At 39.6% G+C, this 20,841-nt stretch overlaps 1 protein-coding gene across 3 annotated transcripts; it reads right to left on the bottom strand.

Annotated features, from left to right (window-relative positions):
• Nucleotides 1-91: 91 nt before the first annotated feature.
• Nucleotides 92-18,021, bottom strand: zgc:171929 (uncharacterized protein LOC100124596 homolog). Of its 3 annotated transcripts, none has more exons than XM_061898097.1 (6): nt 17,428-18,021; nt 10,061-10,248; nt 8,583-8,684; nt 6,925-7,136; nt 6,683-6,854; nt 92-742 (listed from the first exon to the last, which is right to left on the bottom strand). In XM_061898097.1, exons 2-6 carry the CDS (start codon nt 10,152-10,154, stop codon nt 420-422), a joined length of 903 nt encoding a protein of 300 aa, XP_061754081.1. In that variant the 5' UTR covers nt 10,155-10,248; nt 17,428-18,021; the 3' UTR covers nt 92-419. The 3 variants fall into 3 exon arrangements, with proteins under 3 accessions (XP_061754081.1, XP_061754080.1, XP_061754082.1); XM_061898096.1 differs by lacking the exon at nt 17,428-18,021 and adding an exon at nt 12,491-13,210; XM_061898098.1 differs by lacking the exons at nt 8,583-8,684; nt 17,428-18,021 and adding an exon at nt 12,491-13,208.
• Nucleotides 18,022-20,841: the final 2,820 nt, after the last annotated feature.

The following is a 20,841-nucleotide window of genomic DNA, read 5'->3' as shown; positions in this document are numbered from 1 at the left end:
ATTGATTGATTGAATACAGTACATACATTTTTCAATAAGCTGAGATAGGTTCCAGCACCCCCAGCTACCCCGAAAGGGACAGGAGGTAGAAATGGATGGATGGATGGATGGATGAATGGATGGATGAATGGATGGATGGATGGATGGATGGATGGATGCAGTGGTACCTCAGTTTTCATACTCTCCATTACTGTATGATTTTGTTTTCACACTTTGGACACATGCTATTTTTTTTCTTTATTTTAAAGTGTATTGCCATGTTCAAAGTGAATGTTGATAGAGCTACAATAAAAACCATCAAACAGTACCGTAAACCTACTATAGAAATTATACACTGTTCATATCTTTCTAAGAGGGTAAACTTAACATTTAGCAAAACTTAACCAATCGTAACCATCAAAATGAAACCAAAAGAGACCTTACATGTAAAATGCAGGAGTGGGGTACATGAAATAGGGGCTGGCCTTACCATCATCAGATGCGAAATTGCAATTGTTTTGTGCTTTGTGGCGAAAGTATCTGCGGAGGGCGGGGCTACCAGGGTGGCATTGTCTCACATGGAGAAAGTACTCATCAGGACAAACTGCGGTGTAACCACAATCTTCACACACAAAGATTTTGGAACGCCTCTGTCGATAGGCGTACTGTTGGTAGATGCCGTGAATCTTCCTCAAGTGGGACTCCAGTGAGCATCGTTGTGTGAAGGCCTTTTCGCAAAGCTCACACTTGTAGGGGCGTATACCTGCAGCCAGGGAGAAGTCAAGCTTTTTCATTTCAGTTGAATAACATTTAGAATCATTCAGTGTACTCAGTTGTATTTTTATATTGTAATGCACACCACAGCGAGAAACATGAAGAAGTAAGCTCATTTTCAAAAGCTTATTTTGCCAATAAAGTTCATTTTTAAAGCCATTTAATAATTCTAGTACTTTTGTCACGGCGCTGGCTCAAACCCACTTTTCATCGGCAGCAAGTTCTACCAGCACCTCAGTTGGCAGCATGCCAGGACACGCCCCGCTTCACGCCCAAGCATCGGCGAAGCTGCAGGCAATCAGCAATCAGTGCACCTTGAACTAATCAAGACAGGCAGGATAAAGACCAGCGGACCGATAGAGCCTATGCCGGAACGTAGTTCACTCTTCGCAGTAAACATCCTGTCTCCGGTTTCCTTCCCGTGTACATGCTCTCTATCCTTGTCTTCCTTGTTTCCCACGTCTCATGTCATTTGTGCTTCCCGCAGTGTCCTTCCTGTTCCCCGTGATCGAGTTGTGTATCTCGACTTCCCTCTGGATTTTGTACTGCCTCCCTCGATCCTCGACCCATGCTTGGACACAAAGCTCGTTGCTTCTCTACAGCCCCCAACCGCTCGCCCGCCCACAGACTACCTCCTTGCCTCGCCCCTCTGGACTGACCAAGGAGTCATCCAACACGCACTTACAACAAACCCTGGTAACATTTACCTTATTAATTCTACACATCACCTTGCGCCAAACACTTAGAGTAGCATACACCTCCCACACACTCATCAAAGGTTGCAATAAACCTGTTAACCTGATCCTCCTCGTGCTGTTGTGTCCTTCCCCTGCTGTATGCAACAACTTTAATAGGGTGTCAACTATTAAGATTCAACTGATTTTACGATTTTTACTCAAACAATTGCAATAAAACAAGCTATATACTGTAAAACATTTTAGAGAGGTTGCAAACTATCCCAGGATATTGCTGCCCCAAAATGGTGGTATGCCAGTTAAACTAGCTCAATTCCATGAGCTTATTTTTTGCTGTCAAAGCTAAATTTAAAACCATGTAAACATTCGAGTGCTTTGAAAAGGGTGTAAAATACAACAATTTAACTGTTTTTATTTTATTTATTAAATCAATTAACATAAAACAAGTTACATAAAATGTTTTGGAACAACAATTTAGTAAAATACCGCTATTGGGCTTTTTGCCTTTATTAAATATTTTAATGATTAATTCTGAATCATTTGTCAATTAGTTATTACTAACATATTAAATCATGATTATAACTTAAAATCTAATATATGATGGTGAACAAAAAATATATCAGTGTATTTTATAAGTTTTTTTAGGTGTGGGTATGTAATTTTTTTCAAGTCAACCGGGTACACACTTAAACATGTTGGGTTGTGATATAACCCAATTTTAACCCAACTGCTGGTTCAGAAAAGGACAACCCCCTTATTTGAGTTATTTTAACTCAACATTTTGGGTTAATTTTTTCAACCCAACCTTTACGTTGAATTATTTAACCAAAAAGTTGAGTTATAACTTAATGATGAGTTATTTCCAACCAAACGATTGGGTTGAATTATTTAACCCAAAAATTGAGTTACACTAACTCAGTGTTGATTGATTCATAACCCAACTATTATCCTGGAATGTATTTAACACAAAAGCTGATTTATGATCATTACAATGTTGGGTTATTCCAAACCCAACTATTGGGTTGCGCAATTTAGCGCTCCTTGACCAAATAGTTGGTAAAAAAATTATAAATTTTACTGCTGGTTTGTCCTACTCCTTCCTAACTACTGAGCAACATAGTTTTCATACCATTAAAATATTCTCAAAAGGAAGATATGAGCTCTCTGAGCTGCCACCTTACCGTGGTAGAGGAGTTTGCGTGTCCCAATGATCCTAGGAGCTATGTTGTCTGGGGGCTTTATGCCCCCTGATAGGGTCTCCCAAGGCAAACTGGTCCTAGGTGAGGGACCAGACAAAGAGCAGCTCGAAAACCTCTATGAAAAGTAAAAACAAAGGACCCAGATTTCCCTCGCCCGGATGCGGGTCACCGGGGACCCCCTCTGGAGCCAGGCCGGGAGGTGGGGCACGATGGCGTATGCCTGGTGGCCGGGCCTGTACCCATGGGGCCCGGCCGGGCACAGCCCGAAGAGGCAACGTGGGTCCCCCCTCCAATGGGCTCACCACCCATAGCAGGGACCATAGAGGTCGGGTGCAATGTGAGCTGGGCGGCAGCCGAAGGCAGGGCACTTGGCGGTCCGATCCTCGGCTACATAAGCTCGCTCTTGGGACGTGGAACGTCACCTCACTGGGGGGAAAGGAGCCTGAGCTAGTGCGCGAAGAAGTGAAATTCCGGCTGGATATAGTCGGACTCATTTCGACGCACAGCAAGGGCTCTGGAACCACTTCTCTTGAAAGGGGATGGACTCTCTTTCACTCTGGCGTGGCTGTCAGTGAGAGGCGACGGGCTGGGGTGGCAATTCTGGTTGCCCCCCGGCTTAAAGCCTGCACGTTGGAGTTCAACCCAGTGGACGAAAGGGTAGCCTCCCTCCGCCTTCGGGTGGGGGGACGGGTCCTGACTGTTGTTTGTGCTTACGCACCAAACAACAGTTCAGAGTACCCACCCTTTTTGGGTACACTCGAGGGAGTACTGGAGAGTGCTCCCCCGGGTGATTCCCTTGTCCTACTGGGGGACTTCAACGCTCATGTTGGTAACGACAGTGAAACCTGGAGAGGCGTGATTGGGAAGAATGGTCGCCCGGATCTGAACCCGAGTGGTGTTTTGTTATTGGACTTCTGTGCTCGTCACAGTTTGTCCATTACAAACACCATGTTCAAACATAAGGGTGTCCATATGTGCACTTGGCACCAGGACACCCTAGGCCGCAGTTCCATGATCGACTTTGTAGTTGTGTCATCAGATTTGCGGCGTCATGTTTTGGACACTCGGGTAAAGAGAGGGGCGGAGCTTTCTACCGATCACCACCTGGTGGTGAGTTGGCTGCGATGGTGGGGGAGGATGCCGGACAGACCTGGCAGGCCCAAACGCATTGTGAGGGTTTGCTGGGAACGTCTGGCAGAGTCTCCTGTCAGAGAAAGTTTCAATTCCCACCTCCGGAGGAACTTTGAACATGTCACGAGGGAGGTGCTGGACATTGAGTCCGAGTGGACCATGTTCCGCACCTCTATTGTCGAGGCGGCTGATCGGAGCTGTGGCCGCAAGGTAGTTGGTGCTTGTCGTGGCGGTAATCCTAGAACCCGCTGGTGGACACCAGCGGTGAGGGATGCCGTCAAGCTGAAGAAGGAGTCCTACCGGCTTCTTTTGGCTCATAGGACTCCAGAGGCAGTGGACAGGTACCGACAGGCCAAGCGGTGTGCAGCTTCAGCGGTCGCAGAGGCAAAAACTCGGACATGGGAAGAGTTTGGGGAAGCCATGGAAAATGACTTCCGGATGGCTTCGAAGCGATTCTGGACCACCATCCGCCGCCTCAGGAAGGGGAAGCAGTGCACTGTCAACACCGTGTATGGTGCGGATGGTGTTCTGCTGACCTCAACTGCGGATGTTGTGGATAGGTGGAAGGAATACTTTGAAGACCTCCTCAATCCCACCAACACGTCTTCCTATGAGGAAGCAGTGCCTGGGGAGTCTGTGGTGGACTCTCCTATTTCTGGGGCTGAGGTTGCTGAGGTAGTTAAAAAGCTCCTCGGTGGCAAGGCCCCAGGGGTGGATGAGATCCGCCCGGAGTTCCTTAAGGCTCTGGATGCTGTGGGGCTGTCTTGGTTGACAAGACTCTGCAGCATCGCGTGGACATCGGGGGCGGTACCTCTGGATTGGCAGACCGGGGTGGTGGTCCCTCTCTTTAAGAAGGGGGACCGGAGGGTGTGTTCCAACTATCGTGGGATCACACTCCTCAGCCTTCCCGGTAAGGTTTATTCAGGTGTACTGGAGAGGAGGTTACGCCGGATAGTTGAACCTCGGATTCAGGAGGAACAGTGTGGTTTTCGTCCTGGTCGTGGAACTGTGGACCAGCTCTATACTCTCGGCAGGGTTGTTGAGGGTGCATGGGAGTTTGCCCAACCAGTCTACATGTGCTTTGTGGACTTGGAGAAGGCATTCGACCGTGTCCCTCGGGAAGTCCTGTGGGGAGTGCTCAGAGAGTATGGGGTATCGGACTGTCTTATTATGGCAGTCCGATCCCTGTACGATCAGTGTCAGAGCTTGGTCCGCATTGCTGGCAGTAAGTCGGACACGTTTCCAGTGAGGGTTGGACTCCGCCAAGGTTGCCCTTTGTCACCGATTCTGTTCATAACTTTTATGGACAGAATTTCTAGGCGCAGTCAAGGCATTGAGGGGTTCCGGTTTGGTGGCCGCGGGATTAGGTCTCTGCTTTTTGCAGACGATGTGGTCCTGTTGGCTTCATCTGGCCGGGATCTTCAGCTCTCACTGGATCGGTTCGCAGCCGAGTGTGAAGCGGCCGGAATGAGAATCAGCACCTCCAAATCCGAGTCCATGGTTCTCTCCCGGAAAAGGGTGGAGTGCCATCTCCGGGTTGGGGAGGAGACCCTGCCCCAAGTGGAGGAGTTCAAGTACCTAGGAGTCTTGTTCACGAGTGGGGGAAGAGTGGATCGTGAGATCGACAGGCGGATCGGTGCGGCGTCTTCAGTAATGCGGACGTTGTACCGATCTGTTGTGGTGAAGAAGGAGCTGAGCCGGAAGGCAAAGCTCTCAATTTACCGGTCGATATACGTTCCCATCCTCACCTATGGTCATGAGCTTTGGGTCATGACCGAAAGGATAAGATCACGGGTACAAGCGGCCGAAATGAGTTTCCTCCGCCGTTTGGCGGGGCTCTCCCTTAGAGATAGGGTGAGAAGCTCTGTCATCCGGGAGGAACTCAAAGTAAAGCCGCTGCTCCTCCACATCGAGAGGAGCCAGATGAGGTGGTTCGGGCATCTGGTCAGGATGCCACCCGAACGCCTCCCGAGGGAGGTGTTTAGGGCACGTCCAACCGGTAGGAGGCCTCGGGGAAGACCCAGGACACGTTGGGAAGACTATGTCTCCCGGCTGGCCTGGGAACGCCTCGGGATCCCCCGGGAAGAGCTAGACGAAGTGGCTGGGGAGAGGGAAGTCTGGGCTTCCCTGCTTAGGCTGCTGCCCCCGCGACCCGACCTCGGATGAGCGGAAGAAGATGGATGGATGGATGGATGGAAGATATGAGTGACATTTTTTTTACAAGAATTTCCGTGTATAGTCATAGTAGTTCTATACAGCATGCTCAAATATTTTCATGTACATAAGATGTGTGATTGCAAGTAATGTTAATAAGATTAATCATTGATAAAATTCCCTTTAAAAAAGTACCTTTTTAAAAAAAAAAGCCTATTACCCAAACAAATTTTTGGGTTGAAAAAACAAAAACAAAAATTGTCAATAATTTGGAAAACCCAGAAATTGTGTTCAAATAATACCCTTATAACCCCAAAAATGGATTGCTTTTCATTAAAATAACTCCAAAATTTAACCCGACACTCGCAACACATAAATTGGGTTATCTATTCAGTGGCCTAGTGGTTAGAGTGTCCGCCCTGAGATAGGTTGGTTGGGAGTTCAAACCCCGGCTGAGTCATACCAAAGACCATATAAAAAAATGGGACCCATTGCCTCCCTGCTTGGCACTCAGCATCAGGGGTTGGAATTGGGGGTTAAATCACCATAAATGATTCCCAGTCGCGGCACCGCTGCTGCCCACTGCTCCCCTCACTTCCCAGGGGGTGATCAAGGGGATGGGTCAAATGCAGAGGACACATTTCACCACACCTAGTGTGTGTGTGACAATCAATGGTACTTTAACTTAACTTAAAAATGACCCAGCATTTTTTAGTGTGTATGCAAACAGCTTTGTGTTGCAGTCCTCACCTGTGTGTGTTCGCATATGTCTCTTCAGGTCGAAAGTATCATTAAATCCTTTCCCACAAAAAGGACAAAGGTGTCTCTTCACCAAACTATGGCACTTCATGTGGCGAGTCAGTATGCGTTGCAGGGGAAACATCTTGTGGCACACCGTGCACACAAAGTTACCGGAACCGGGCTGGTTTGATAAAAGCAAACTCCGTATTAATATCTAATTTAATGGGAATTTCATGAGAACATCAAGTCACCTTTGCTCTGCTGGCGAGATTTTCAGCCGCGGGATGGGGGAAAGAGTTTTGAAGCGTTCTTGGGGACCAGCCGTGCATTTGGTCTGCAACCATTCTTCCAGATGCAGCCAAGAGTCTTGGCATTGTCATCGGGATCACAAAGACTGATTGTTGCTGAAGCACAGTGGCACTTTGTTGAGCATCCAAACTCCAAGATAGCTGCTTACTACTCTCTATGGGGATGAAACAAATATATTTTACATAAAATAAATTTGTGTACAAAAAACAAATGTTAGCTTGTTTTTACAATCTCATATATAAGTTTTTCCTGTATTTTAGTGAAATTATTTACAAAAGCTGAACACGATAGGGTATAGGTTCCAAGGCAACATAACATCTACTAAGCACACAAGTTAGACATATGTAAAAAATGCCCCAAATTTAACAATATTGCACTCTAAACAGCACATACAATATGTCTATATAAACAAGGGTAAAATAACTACAGTTGTATATTTTAAAAGAGTATAAGAAAGTATCTATTAAAAAAAGTGTCGGCATTATTTAACTCACTGCGTCATGAGCTGAAATTAATGAATTATTGTTACCACTAGAGTAGGTGTAGCCAAAAACCAATTACTACTCCATTTCTACTTAAAGATGGCATAAGTCCATTCCACATAATGTAGTTGATCATAAATAGGTAATGTAGTTAGTGTTTTATTGCGACACACCTAGTACTCACTTTTAGTGAAGTCATATGCAAAAATGAAACGTGGGAGGCCATAGGCCACTAAGAGCTAGCAGCTACACAACAACTAGACACACTATAACACACAAACTAGCCATACATAAGTGTCCTTAATTGAAAACACCACATTTGTCAATATAAACAAGTATTAAACCATCATCATCAGACTTCTGATAATGATATAAAATCGAAAATAAATATCATTATAAAATATAATACAAAAAAAAAAGATTAGTGATTCCGATTGAATCAATATTGTTATTGACTAATGCTTAATGCTCCAATATTGGTACATCTGAAGTGAAAATGTTGTATCCTGTCCTATAGTCCGATACCAAGTACCGGTACATCCAGGGCTAGTATTTCGCCTATTGATACTGATACTCTTAAAGTTGTACCTCAGCTGGTCCCACTTTTTGTACGGACGAGTTTTTGCCGAAAACTTTGCCAACATTTTGGCATACAGTCTTGGTATATGTAGGCCTAAACATTGCGCGTGACAAACTAGTTCGTATGCCCACGTATCATTCCGCGGTATCATGCGCTCGAACAAAGAATCGCATGCATTGCTGACTCAGCATCTGTGCTTTTGTATTTAGTTTAATTGTAAGTAATCATTAACAATTGTGCTAACAAAAAGATTACCCTCAATACTTCCCAGACGGAAACGTAAAGAATGACAATAGGAACGCACTGTCCTGTACTCTTCACCCTCTACACGCACAATTGTTCTGCCATCCACTGGTTGGGAAATTTGCAGACGACACCACTATAGTGGGACTCACATCCAATAATGATGAGACCCACTACAGAGAGGAGGTACAGCACCTAACACAGTGGCACTTGAGCCGTGACCTTGTCCTAATCACCAGCAAAACCAAGGTCAAGTCATAATGGACTCCAGGAGGTCTAGAACGACTGAACACACTTATCTCTGTGTACTTGGAGAGATGGTGGAGTGTGTGGTCAGGGTTAGATTCCTGGGCATTCACATCACCTCTATCTTCTCCTGGATGCCTAAAATATGTGTCTGCAAAAGAGTGTTGGTGTCCATTTTGTGTTAAGCTGTTTAAACAAACAAATTGCAAAAAAAAAACTTCAAAATGATCCGTCTCAAGATCATTTATTAACGATCAAAATCGTATATCTATCTATCTTAATTACGAGTTAAATATGGAAAAAGTTTGATTATTCGCTATTAAATATTATTTATTTGTTTTTGACAGACCCAATTATGCAACATAATGTTTTAGGAGTTTAAATGGGTTTACATTATTTCTTATGGGAAACATTTTGTCAGTTTCTCTGCAATTTGGTTTTTGAAATGGATTACCAATATTAAAATAAAACTAGGCACCACTTTATGTACATGTACAATATCATTGAACTACAACAAAAAAATAAGAAGAGTACAAAGTATCCATCCAATGCTGATACTACCCCCTATATCAATCGATAGTCTACACCAGTGGTTCTCAACCTTTCTTCAGTGATGTACCCCCTGTGAACATTTTTTTAATTCAAGTACCCCCTAAACAGAGCAAAGCATTTTTGGTTGAAAAAAGGAGATAAAGAAGTAAAATACAGCACTATGTCATCAGTTTTGGATTTATTAAATTGTATAACAGTGCAATGGATGGGACTCTCGCTGCTGTCTTGGATCCGCTTTGAACTGAACTCTCACGGCTGTGTTGGATCCACTATGGATTGAACTTTCACAGTATCATGTTAGACCCGCTCGACATCCATTGCTTTTGGGGGGGGGGGGGGGGGGGGGGGGGGGTCCTCTCCAAGGTTCTCATAGTCATCATTGTCACCGGCGTCCCACTGGGTGTGAGTTTTCCTTGCCCTTATGTGGGTTCTTCCGAGGATGTCGTAGTCGTAGTGGTTTGTGCAGTCCTTTGAAACATTTGTGATTTAGGGCTATATAAATAAACATTGATTGATTGATTGATTGATTGATTGATTGATTGATTGATTTGTAGCGGACTTTCTTGAGAAAAATATATAAAAATAACAAAAAACTTTTTGAAAAATAAACAAGTGATTCAATTTTAAATAAAGATTTTTACTTATAGAAGTCATCATCAACTTAAAGTGCCCTCTTTGGGATTGTAATTCTAAACATTTCTTCACAAAAAAAGAAATCTTTAACATCAATATTTATGGAACATGTCCACAAAACATGTCCGCATTTCTTTTCACAGTTTATGAACCTACATTCATATTTTGTTGAAGTATTATTCAATAAATATATTTATAAAGGATTTTTGAATTGTTGCGATTTAAAAAAAATTCAAAATAAATCTCACATACCCTTTGGCATACCTTCAAGTACCCAATGGGGTACACATACCCCCATTTGAGAACCACTGCTCTACAGTTTAGAAGACGTGACAATCTTACCAGCCGTGTTTGTTTCTTCCCACTCAGTTGGCGGCGACTCTCTCCATTCCCTCAAGGTACCTCGTTTCTTCTTCACCAGGAAAGATTTTGGCATGTTTGAAATAGTCTCAGACTTTTCTTCACTCCGAGGACCTGATTTATTTATTTTTAATCCTGAAACTTCAGGTGTGTTTCCCACCTTAGACAACCTGCAAGTGCAGCATCCAATCAAAATCACAGCACTCTCTGGGAATGTAAACAGTTCCGGAGAAAGGGGGTGGGGTTAAGGATTTTTTGTTTAGACCGCAGCGCACCTGTGTTGGCTCTGTTTGTACCAACTGGTCCTCTACCGGTTTTGCATGCAAGCTACTGAAAATCTGGGCAGGTTTGCATTCAAGTGGCCCTCAGCATGCAAATATTGGTCCCAGACCAAACCCTGTTTCCAGACAAAGGGCACTGTCTGAGTAACAGGAGTGAGCTGAGAGAAACCACAACCTTAACTGCTGGGTAAAATTAATCTCCATCCCACCTTTTTTGCACTTTCTGCAATCAAGGAGTTCTTTTTTAAGCTTGATTGGTCATCCAATCAAGCATTTTTTTCTTTCAGTACATACAATTAATGCAGTGTTTTAAATATGCAATTTTGTTAAATCTATGGTTGCCACATTTTACCGAAATAAAATACAGGACTCCAAGCTGAGTTGGGGGGCGGTGGGTGGAGGGGGGCACCTGGACATGCCAATTTTGGTGTTCTATAGCAAAAGTCAATTAAGCTCCACTGTGCTGGGCAGTATGGATGTCCATCCATCCATTTTCTACCGCTTATTCCCTTTTGGGGTCGCGGGGGGCGCTGGCGCCTATCTCAGCTACAATCGGGCGGAAGGCGGGGTACACCCTGGACAAGTCGCCACCTCATCGCAGGGCCAACACAGATAGACTGACAACATTCACACACTAGGGCCAATTTAGTGTTGCCAATCAACCTATCCCCAGGTGCATGTCTTTGGAAGTGGGAGGAAGCCGGAGTACCCGGAGGGAGCCCACGCATTCACGGGAAGGACATGCAAACTCCCAGTATGGATGTACACTTTAATATAACAAACTACATATTTAATTGAAGATAATTACCATCATATTACAGAGAAAAATGTTCAATTGTTAGTATGACCATAAACCTTTATATAACAGGCTACATATCACATAAAATTACATATACAACTGTTAGATTGTTAATATGACATAGATTTTATATAACACGCTACATATTTAATGAAAGATAATTACTTTAATTTTACATGAATTTGAAAGTTATTTAAGAAAACAGAAAATCCTATGTATACCGTATTTCCTTGAATTGCCGCAGGGCATATAGTATGCGCCTGCCTTGAATTACTGCCGGGTCAAACTCACTTCCCAAAATAATTAGCGCATGCTTAGTATTACCGCCTGGTCAAACTCGTGACGTCACGAGTGACACTTCCCCTGTCATCATTTTCAAAATGGAGGAGGCTGATTTCAATAATGGTAATTTGGAATCGCATAAAGGGAAGAAGATTAAGAGCTATTCAGTAGGATTTAAAGTCCAAGCTTATATCACACTCAAATTTTTACTGCATACCTTTGGTAAGTGCTGGAGTGATAAGAGGTTTTAAAATAATTAGCGCATGCTTACTTTTACCGCATGCCTTTGGTAAGCGCAGGAGTGAGAAGAGGTTTTAAATTAATTAATTGCCGCCGGCAATTCAAGGAAATACGTTAATTAATTTGATATTTTTCTGTAAAAAAAAAATAGAAATAAACATAGTTTGTCATTACTGGCATATTACTTAAAATAACAGGCGGATTGTTTATTTACAAATAATGTCTGCAGTTCTTCACTATTTAAAAAAAATTGAAAAATTACAGTACAAATTTAGAGTAATTTACTATAAAAATCGTTGGGTTTTTTTTACAGTGTATTGTACTAACACATGCATTGATCCTAAGGAATTCACGGTAACATTCTCAATAGTGCAAAATTTGAAATTCAACACATTTCTGCTCCTTACAGAGTTGACCTGAAAACAGAGGAGGTTCTGGTGGAAAGAACCTTTTTCCGATTTTCAGTCATGTGGGCGCATGAGCAACATCAACATTGACGCTGTGGCCTCACCAGCAGTACACCTGTCCAAACCTGACCTCATTAGTTACATAATCAGATGACAGTACTGTATTTTTCGGACTATAAGTCGCAGTTTTTTTCATAGTTTGGCCAGGAGTGCGACTTATACTCAGGAGCGATTTATGTGTGAAATTATTAACACATTACCGTAAAATATCAAATAATATTGTTTAGCTCATTCACGTAAGAGACTAGACGTATAAGATTTCATGGGATTTAGCGATTAGGAGTGACAGATTGGTAAATATATAGCATGTTCTATATGTTATAGTTATTTGAATGACTCTTACCATAATATGTTACATGGGGACGGCGTGGCGAAGTTGTGAGTGTGGCCGTGCCAGCAATCTGAGGGTTATTGGTTCAATCCCCACCTTCGACCATCCTAGTCACGTCCGTTGTGTCCTTGAGCAAGACACTTCACCCTTGCTCCTGATGGGTCCTGGTTAGCACTCTGCATGGCAGCTCCCACCATCAGTGTGTGAATGGGTGAATGTGGAAATACTGTCAAAGCGCGTTGGGCTCCTTAAAAAAAAGGGGTAGAAAAACGCTATACAAGTACAACCAGTTACCATTTACCATTTATGTTAACATACCAGGCACATTCTCGGTTAGTTATTTATGCATCATATAACGTACACTTATTCAGCTTGTTGTACACTATTCTTTATTTATTTTAAATTGCCTTTCAAATGTCTATTCTTGGTGTTGGGTAAATTTCCCCCAAAAATGTGACTTATATATGTTTTTTTCCTTCTTTATTTTGCATTTTCGTCAGGTGCGACTAATACTCCGGAGCGACTTATACTCCAAAAAATGCGGTAGTTAGAGAAAGCAGCTGTTGTTGATATGACGGACAAAGAGTCGGTTTTGGCCTGATTTGTACGGCAGAAAACGACCACTTTTGCTCGGTGGAAGTTTTTCACAAATGTGTTTGGAGTGGTTTACGGCCAACACCAATGATTCTTCCTATTCCTTTTCAAACATGTTGAATATAGAAAAACTGGAAATTGTGATGTATCATGTTGTATGCATGCATGTACGAAATAAACTCAAACTCAACTCAACTCAAACGCAACAATAAACCGTTTTGCTCAATAAGGTGACAGACGTTAGAACAATTGAACAGTGTTGACGAATATTGTTTTATCCATAGAAACCTGTCAAAATCCTACAGAACAAATGATGTGTTTATTAAATTCAGATTGAATTTGATTTTGTGTGCGGCATAGATTTGCTGTGCGCAGAGGACCTTAGGACAGTGGTTTCTCAAGTACCCCTGGGGGTACTTGAAGGTATGCAAAGGGGTACGTGAGATTTTTTAAACATATTCTAAAAATAGCAACAATTCAAAAATCCTTTATAAATATATTAATTGTATAATACTTCAACAAAGTATGAACGTAAGTTCATAAACTGTGAAAAGAAATGCAACAATTCGATATTCAGTGTTGACATCTAGATTTTTTGTGGACATGTTCCATAAATATTGATGTTAAAGATTTCTTTTTTTGTGAAGAAATGTTTAGAATTAAGTTCATGAATCCAGATGGATCTCTATTACAATCCCCAAAGATGGCACTTTAAGTTGATGATTACTTCTATGTGTAGAAATCTTTATTTATAATTGAATCACTTGTTTATTGTTATACAAGTTTTTAGTTATTCTTATATCTTTTTTTTCCAAATAGTTCAAGAAATACCACTAAAAATTTGCAATATTTTGCACTTTAATACAATTTAATAAATCAGAAACTGATGACATAGTGCTTTATTTTACTGCTTTATCTCTTTTTTTCAATCAAAAATGCTTTGCTCTGATTAGGGGGTACTTGAATTAAAAACATGTTCACAGGGGGTACATAACTGAAAAAAGGTTGAGAACCACTGCCTTAGGAAACCACAATTTTTGATTCTGGTGAATAATGACAGGTTATATTATTATTTAAGATGATATTGCTCCATTTTTATATTGAATTTGTCTGCACTTTTTTGTAGAAAAATGTACACCAAATTATTTAGGGGGGGCTTAAGAATATTTTAGGGAGATTATTTTCATATCAATAGCATGTAACACGTAACATAAGGTGTCTATCAATGAATTACGACATTTGCGCAGGAAAGTGTTTCACAATAGCAGCATGGTGTGTATAGAGTCGTGTATTAAGAGAGAATGGCCAACTAAACAACCGGCGCCATTTGTTTTACCAAGGACGTTTGAGGCTGTGCATGCAATTTTCTGTCCTTTTGACGTTAGTTTTTCTGACAAAATAAACCAAAATAATATCAATCAATGTTTACTTATATAGTTACTATATATATTGTATTATATTACTGTTATATATTACTTATATATATAATATGGGTATATATAGTTCTAAACATACTCCAGCTTATCAACTCACAATAAAACAAGCTTTTATTTCATGAAGGTATATTTTGTGGCTGTATTTGATGCAGTCTGCTGCTGCATTCATGCAGTGTTTAGTGACCTAAGCAGTCCGTCCAAAACGCACCCGACAGCGCAACAAATAAAAAAAAAATACACAGAGCGACCAAAAAAATAACTAATTATGATATTTATGTGAAGTATGTAAACTGTGGTGGCTGCTTCCACTGTATGTATCACTCATTACGTACTAAAGGATCTTTCATTTTGTAACATGCTAAGTGAATAAAGGTACTTTTGTAAATATTTTTGCATTTTATTTCCTCCCAAAAATATTAGTCTGTCATTTACAATTCATGTCTGCAGTTGTTTTTAGGGTGTGAAGTTCATATTTTGTGTCATTATTTGGCTTTGGATGTCTCTGTTTTTCAGAAATGTTTGCTAGCAATATCAAGATTCAGTATATGCTGTTGAGTCTACGAGATATTTAATTATCTTGTTTATTAAAACTTTGAAGGATATTTTATTGGTGCTAACAAATACCACCAAACACGCTATAATGTGGTCATCTGTTTCAAATAAAGCACTTGGCTTTCCTGCACAATAACAACTAAGCTTTTAGTTTCTGTTTTGAAAATGGACAACGATTGTAGCTGAGATATGCACCAGCGCCCCCCGCGACCCCAAAAGGGAAAACGCGGTAGTAAATGGATGGAAAGAGTACCAACATTTAAAATATGTATTAGTAGGACTTAACATAATGTTAGTTTTTTGCACAACCAGGTCGTCCAATTTATTTTTAGGCATAGCAACTACAAAACAAACTAATGTGATCTCTTGTCCTTTTCTCACGTTTAGTTATGTTATCAAACACTACTAACATAGTAGAAAATAAACTTGGTTTAATCACAGAAAGTTTATCAAACAAATTAAATGTTCAAACAAACATTTTACAAAGTGATGGCTGCAGACACAAGCGTGCCGACATTATTCCACAAGATGATGAACGTGATATTTTTAAGAGCCATTTCCTTCGACTCACTTTCATTTTGTCCCTGACTTTATTATCATTATGAACCACTTCTTTCTGGACTCAATGAAAGCGCTTACCTATCTCTCTATTTGAACGACTGGAACACCCAAGAACAGAACTGCAATCTGGCCTTTTCTGGTAAAACTCTACTCTCTTGTTTTAATTCTACTCAAGCTGGTTGACAATCGAGTAAATTAAGCCACGAAGAAGAAAAGTGGATATGACGAAATGTTTAGGTGATTAGATTTTATTTTCATAAAGAGATATGGAAAACAAAAAACAACTGGTTTATTTTAATTTCGTTTTAAAATAGAAAAAAGAAAATTGAAAAACCAAGCATTTTTCTTCTTTGGTTTTGAAAAGAAAAACTAATATCCACAATAAACCAAAATAAAAAAACACACCAAAAGAAATGTTTTTTCTTAGTCTGACACCGGAAGTTTTTTTTTCCCCAAGTAAACTAAAATGTCTTTGGAGCACAACACAGAAAATATTTTAGACGAGGTCTAACGTTTCCATATATGATTCTGTATATGTGCACTGCACATATAATATGAAAGTGGAGGTAAAAAGAGTACTATGATTCAGTATCACATCATAACACACATTTTTTAACAGGCCAGTCCGTGTTCCTCTCTTCAAAATTCCATTTTCCAGTTCCGGTTTCGGTAAATATGAAAACACATCAATTTTGGTTTCCTTTTCAGTTTAATTTTCTGTTGATATGTGTGCAAATATTTTTTGTAGAAGTCTAGGAACTTTGTGCCATGTCTACAGTATTTTCTTGACATGTTAGCCAGCGTCACAGGCCCGCGGTACCATAGTAATTATCTCTACCTTTTAAAGAATCAGGATGCACAACCCAACAAGGGTATTTGTTGGGTTGTAGATATTGTGGATGCACAAAGCAACTTGCTTAATTATGAAAAACACATTTAACTTCCATCCACCGCTTTCTGAATTTGAACAATTGCACAAAGCGTCGCCAAAACAAATCTTATTTCTGCTTAAAAATAAATATATAACTTCCATAACTAATCTTACACATTTCATTAATGCACTATTGTGTTAGATCAAGTTTTACAGTACATTTCAATCCAGGCACACAAAACAATAAAGACATATTTAGTAAATTTGATGAAGACACAATTTTAAAACTACCATTATATGTATATCTTCCATTACCAGTCAAGGTGAAAGAAACTTACTTTTAAACCACAAACAATACTTATCCATATTTTTGGTTAAGTAAATACGTCCATGTATTTACAAATCTCTTTGTTACCTGCATACATTTAGTTTACTTTGGCATTCTTCAATTTTATTTCTATGTTTCTTTTCTCAGAGTTAATTCATTTATTTTTTGATAGGTTAATACCTAAATATTTCAATTCAGACTTCAAAGGACATAGCAAAAAATATTATTTACACATTCTTGGATAGGAAAAATTTCACATTTTGAAGTCTAAACAAAGTCCTGTATTCATTAAATAATTCTTAAATATTTTCAAAAATAGTTGGAAAGTGTTCTTCCTTTAAAAAAAAAAAAAGAGTTGTTTCATCTGCTAATTGAGTATTATTTCCTGTGATAACAGACATCCTTGGGGAATGCCCACCTTGATTTGAAAACTTACTGGTAAGACACAACTATTATTATTATCATAAAGTCCTCTAATTATCTCCCGAAACTTAATACAAATTAAATCCAGTGTGTTCAAGCTCTAGAAAATAAACTTTTATGCAAGCAATGTATAAAAGTTCAAAAAGAGCAGATGTGCGTGTAATTAAATCCATTCATTTCCTACCGCTTGTCCTTTTTGGAGTCGCGGGGTTTGCTGGAAAATCCCTGTATTCAATAATGTCCATGAAAGTCTTATGTTGTTATGAATGGCGCGTCTTTGGAGGAATCCTGGTTCCATTCATCCCTCCATTTCCTACCGCTTATTCCCTTTTTGGGGTCGTGGGGGGCGCTGGTGCCTATCTCAGCTACAATCGAGCGGAAGATGGTGTACCCCCTGGACAAGTCTCCACCTCATCTGATTGTGTTTAAAACATCAGCTAATTACTCTGGCAGCTGGCTAACATGAAGAAAATACTTTAGACATGGCACAAAGTTCCATGACTTTTACAGAAATATCTACACGCACATATTAACAGAACCTAAAAAGGAAAAGCAGACCAAAGTTGATGGTGTTGTCGTATTCCGACACCGGAACCGGAAGTTGCGGTTTTAAATCTTTGCTATGATGCGCGATCGAATACCTTTCTGCCTCCACTTTTGTATTATATGTGCACATAGATATATGGATAAGCAGACGTCAGACCTCGTTTTGTGGGGCTCCAAATACAATTCCGCCAGCCAGACACACGGCTACTTTAGCATTCCCGCTTTGCCTTTGAAAATTAGGACTTCCGGTGTCAGACTATAAAAAAACATCCGGTTTGGTCTTTTGTTACTTGGGATTTCACGTTTCTTTTCAAAACCCCCCACCCAAAATACTTTGTTTTTCAATTTTAATTTTTTTCTTTTAAAACAAAATAAAATAAAAATAAAAACAGTTGTTTTTTTGTTTTTTACTTTTAGAAAATTGAAAACAAAAACATTCACGGACCTTTTTCCATACACATTGAAATTAAGGAAAACATTGGAACGGGAAGGTTTACATTTTCCGTTCATTGTATTTCCAATTCTGTCGTTGTGTCCTTGGGCAAGACACTTTACCCACGTGCTCCCAGTGCCACCCACACTGGTTTAAATGTAACTTAGATATTGGGTTTCACTATGTAAAGCGCTTTGAGTCACTAGAGAAAAGCGCTATATAAATACAATTCACTTCACTTCACAATTAAGAAAAAATAATAGCTGGGCCATTTTTCGATTTTTATTATACATGGCAGATTTTAAAACAAACAAAAAAATGGTTGATTTTCATTAAAATAGTGCCATAAAATTGGGTTTTGTCATGTTTTCCTTTGATGGATTGAAATGTTTCCCGACAAACAAACAAACAAAAAAAAAATCGAAAAAAATGTTCATCCAAAATGTACAAATGCGTGTTTATCTGTGTGATGACAAATTGAACCAGAAGCAGTATTTTGGTTTTTCCTTTGCGTTTACCATGTTTTAGCATAACAGTAGATAGATAGATAGATAGATGGATAGATAGATAGATAGATAGATAGATAGATAGATGGATAGATAGATAGATAGATAGATAGATAGATAGATAGATAGATAGATAGATGGATGGATAGATAGATAGATAGATAGATAGATAGATAGATAGATAGATAGATAGATAGATAGATAGATAGATAGATAGATAGATGGATAGATAGATAGATAGATAGATAGATAGATAGATAGATAGATAGATAGATAGATAGATAGATAGATAGATAGATAGATAGATAGATAGATAGATAGATAGATAGATAGATGGATAGATAGATAGATAGATAGATGGGTAGATTGATAGATAGATATATAGATAGATGATGGATAGATAGATGGATAGATAGATAGATAGATAGATAGATAGATAGATAGATAGATAGATAGATAGATAGATAGATAGATAGATAGATAGATAGATAGATAGATAGATAGATAGATAGATAGATAGTAATTTATTGATTCCTTCAGGAGATTTCCTTCAGGAAAATTAAAATACCTTTGTTCAGCAGGATTCGTATTGTCGTTTAAAAAAAATGAAATTTAAATAGTTGTCCAACTTTTGTTTCAGAAATAAAAATAGAAAAAATGTTACGAAATTAGTTTTTTGATATGCATTTAAAAATTCGAAATAAAATGAACGGAAAGTACACAGACCAAGGGTCAATGCTAAAATACTGCTTCTGGTTCAATTTGTCATCACACAGATAAACACGCAGTTTTGCATTTTGGAAGAACATGTTTTTAGATGTGTATGTTTATCTGGGGAAAAAAATCCATAAAAGGAAAACAGAACAAATTCCTTTTTTTTTTCTTTTTCCTTTTTTCTTTGTTTTAAAATCTGCCATATATGATCAAAATTTGAAACACGGCCCTAATTTTATTTTTTAATTTGCGTTTCAGAATTGGAAATAGAATGAACGGAAGGTACACGGACCGTGTTTGGGAATAAAGACACACTATGAGAGTTTACAGAAGGTGTGAGATAAGGGCTGTGCCCCCATTAGACCAGTGTTTCAACCACTGTGCCGCGGCACACTAATTTCACCTATTTGGGTTAAAAATATTTTTTGCAAACCAGTAATTATAGTTTGCAAATGATGTGTTGTTGTTGAGTGGTCGGTGCTGTCTAGAGCTCGGGAGAGTAACTGTGTATCAGTAGGTGGCAGCAGGTAGATAATTTCTTTGTAGATGTCGGAAACAGCGAGAGGCAGCGTGTAGGTAAAAAGGTGTCTTATGCTTAAACCAAAAATAAGCAAAAGGCGAGTGTCCCTAAGAAAAGGCATTGAAGCTTAGGGAAGGCTATGAAGAATGTAACTAAGAATGAACTGGTTACAAAGTAAACAAAAACAGAATGCTGGACGACATCAAAGACTTACTGTGGAGCAAAGATGGCGTCCACAATGTATATCCGAACATGACATGGCAATGAACAATGTCCCCACAAAGAAGGATACAAACAATAAAATATTCTTAATTGCTAAAATAAAGTAGATGCGGGAAATATTGCTAAAGGAAGACATGAAACTGCTACAGGAAAATACCAAAAAAAGAGAAAAAGCCACTAAAATAGGAGCGCAAGACAAAAAGTAAAACACTACACACAGGAAAACAGCAAAAAAGTCAAAATAAGTCACGGCGTGATGTGACAGGTGGTGACAGTACACCTACTTTGAGACAAGAGCTATATTGATGCATGGTTGGTTATGGTTTACAGTCATCCAACAATTGCGACAACAACTTTTTACTGTCAACTGAGTTTCGTTTTATAACTATTTCTGCTGGTGGTGTGCCTCCGAATTATTTCAACACAAAAAAATGTGCCTTGGCTCAAAAAAGGTTGAAAAACACTGCATTAGACCAGTGGTTCTCAAATGGGGGTACGCGTACCCCTGGGGGCACTTGAAGGTATGCCAAGGGGTACGTGAGATTTTTTTTTAAATATTCTAAAAATAGCAACAATTCAAAAATCCTTTATAAATATTGAATAATACTTCAACAAAATATGAATGTAAGTTCATCCCATCCATCCATTTTCTAAGTT

This window comes from Nerophis ophidion, linkage group LG04 (genome assembly GCF_033978795.1).
Source record: "Nerophis ophidion isolate RoL-2023_Sa linkage group LG04, RoL_Noph_v1.0, whole genome shotgun sequence".
NCBI classification, from domain to species: domain Eukaryota; kingdom Metazoa; phylum Chordata; class Actinopteri; order Syngnathiformes; family Syngnathidae; genus Nerophis; species Nerophis ophidion.
The sequence above is the reverse complement of the archived record's forward strand: the minus strand, read 5'-3'. Positions and strand labels throughout refer to the sequence as shown.

Excerpts from the sequence above, each read along its gene's own strand:
- zgc:171929 (XM_061898097.1), bottom strand. The coding sequence starts at position 10,154 with ATGCCAAAATCTTTCCTGGTGAAGAAGAAACGAGGTACCTTGAGGGAA. Across the intron at positions 6,855-6,924 it reads ATCTCGCCAGCAGAGCAAAG|CCCGGTTCCGGTAACTTTGT; the intron begins GTGACTTGATGT and ends TTATCAAACCAG. Across the intron at positions 743-6,682 it reads ACATATGCGAACACACACAG|GTATACGCCCCTACAAGTGT; the intron begins GTGAGGACTGCA and ends CCCTGGCTGCAG.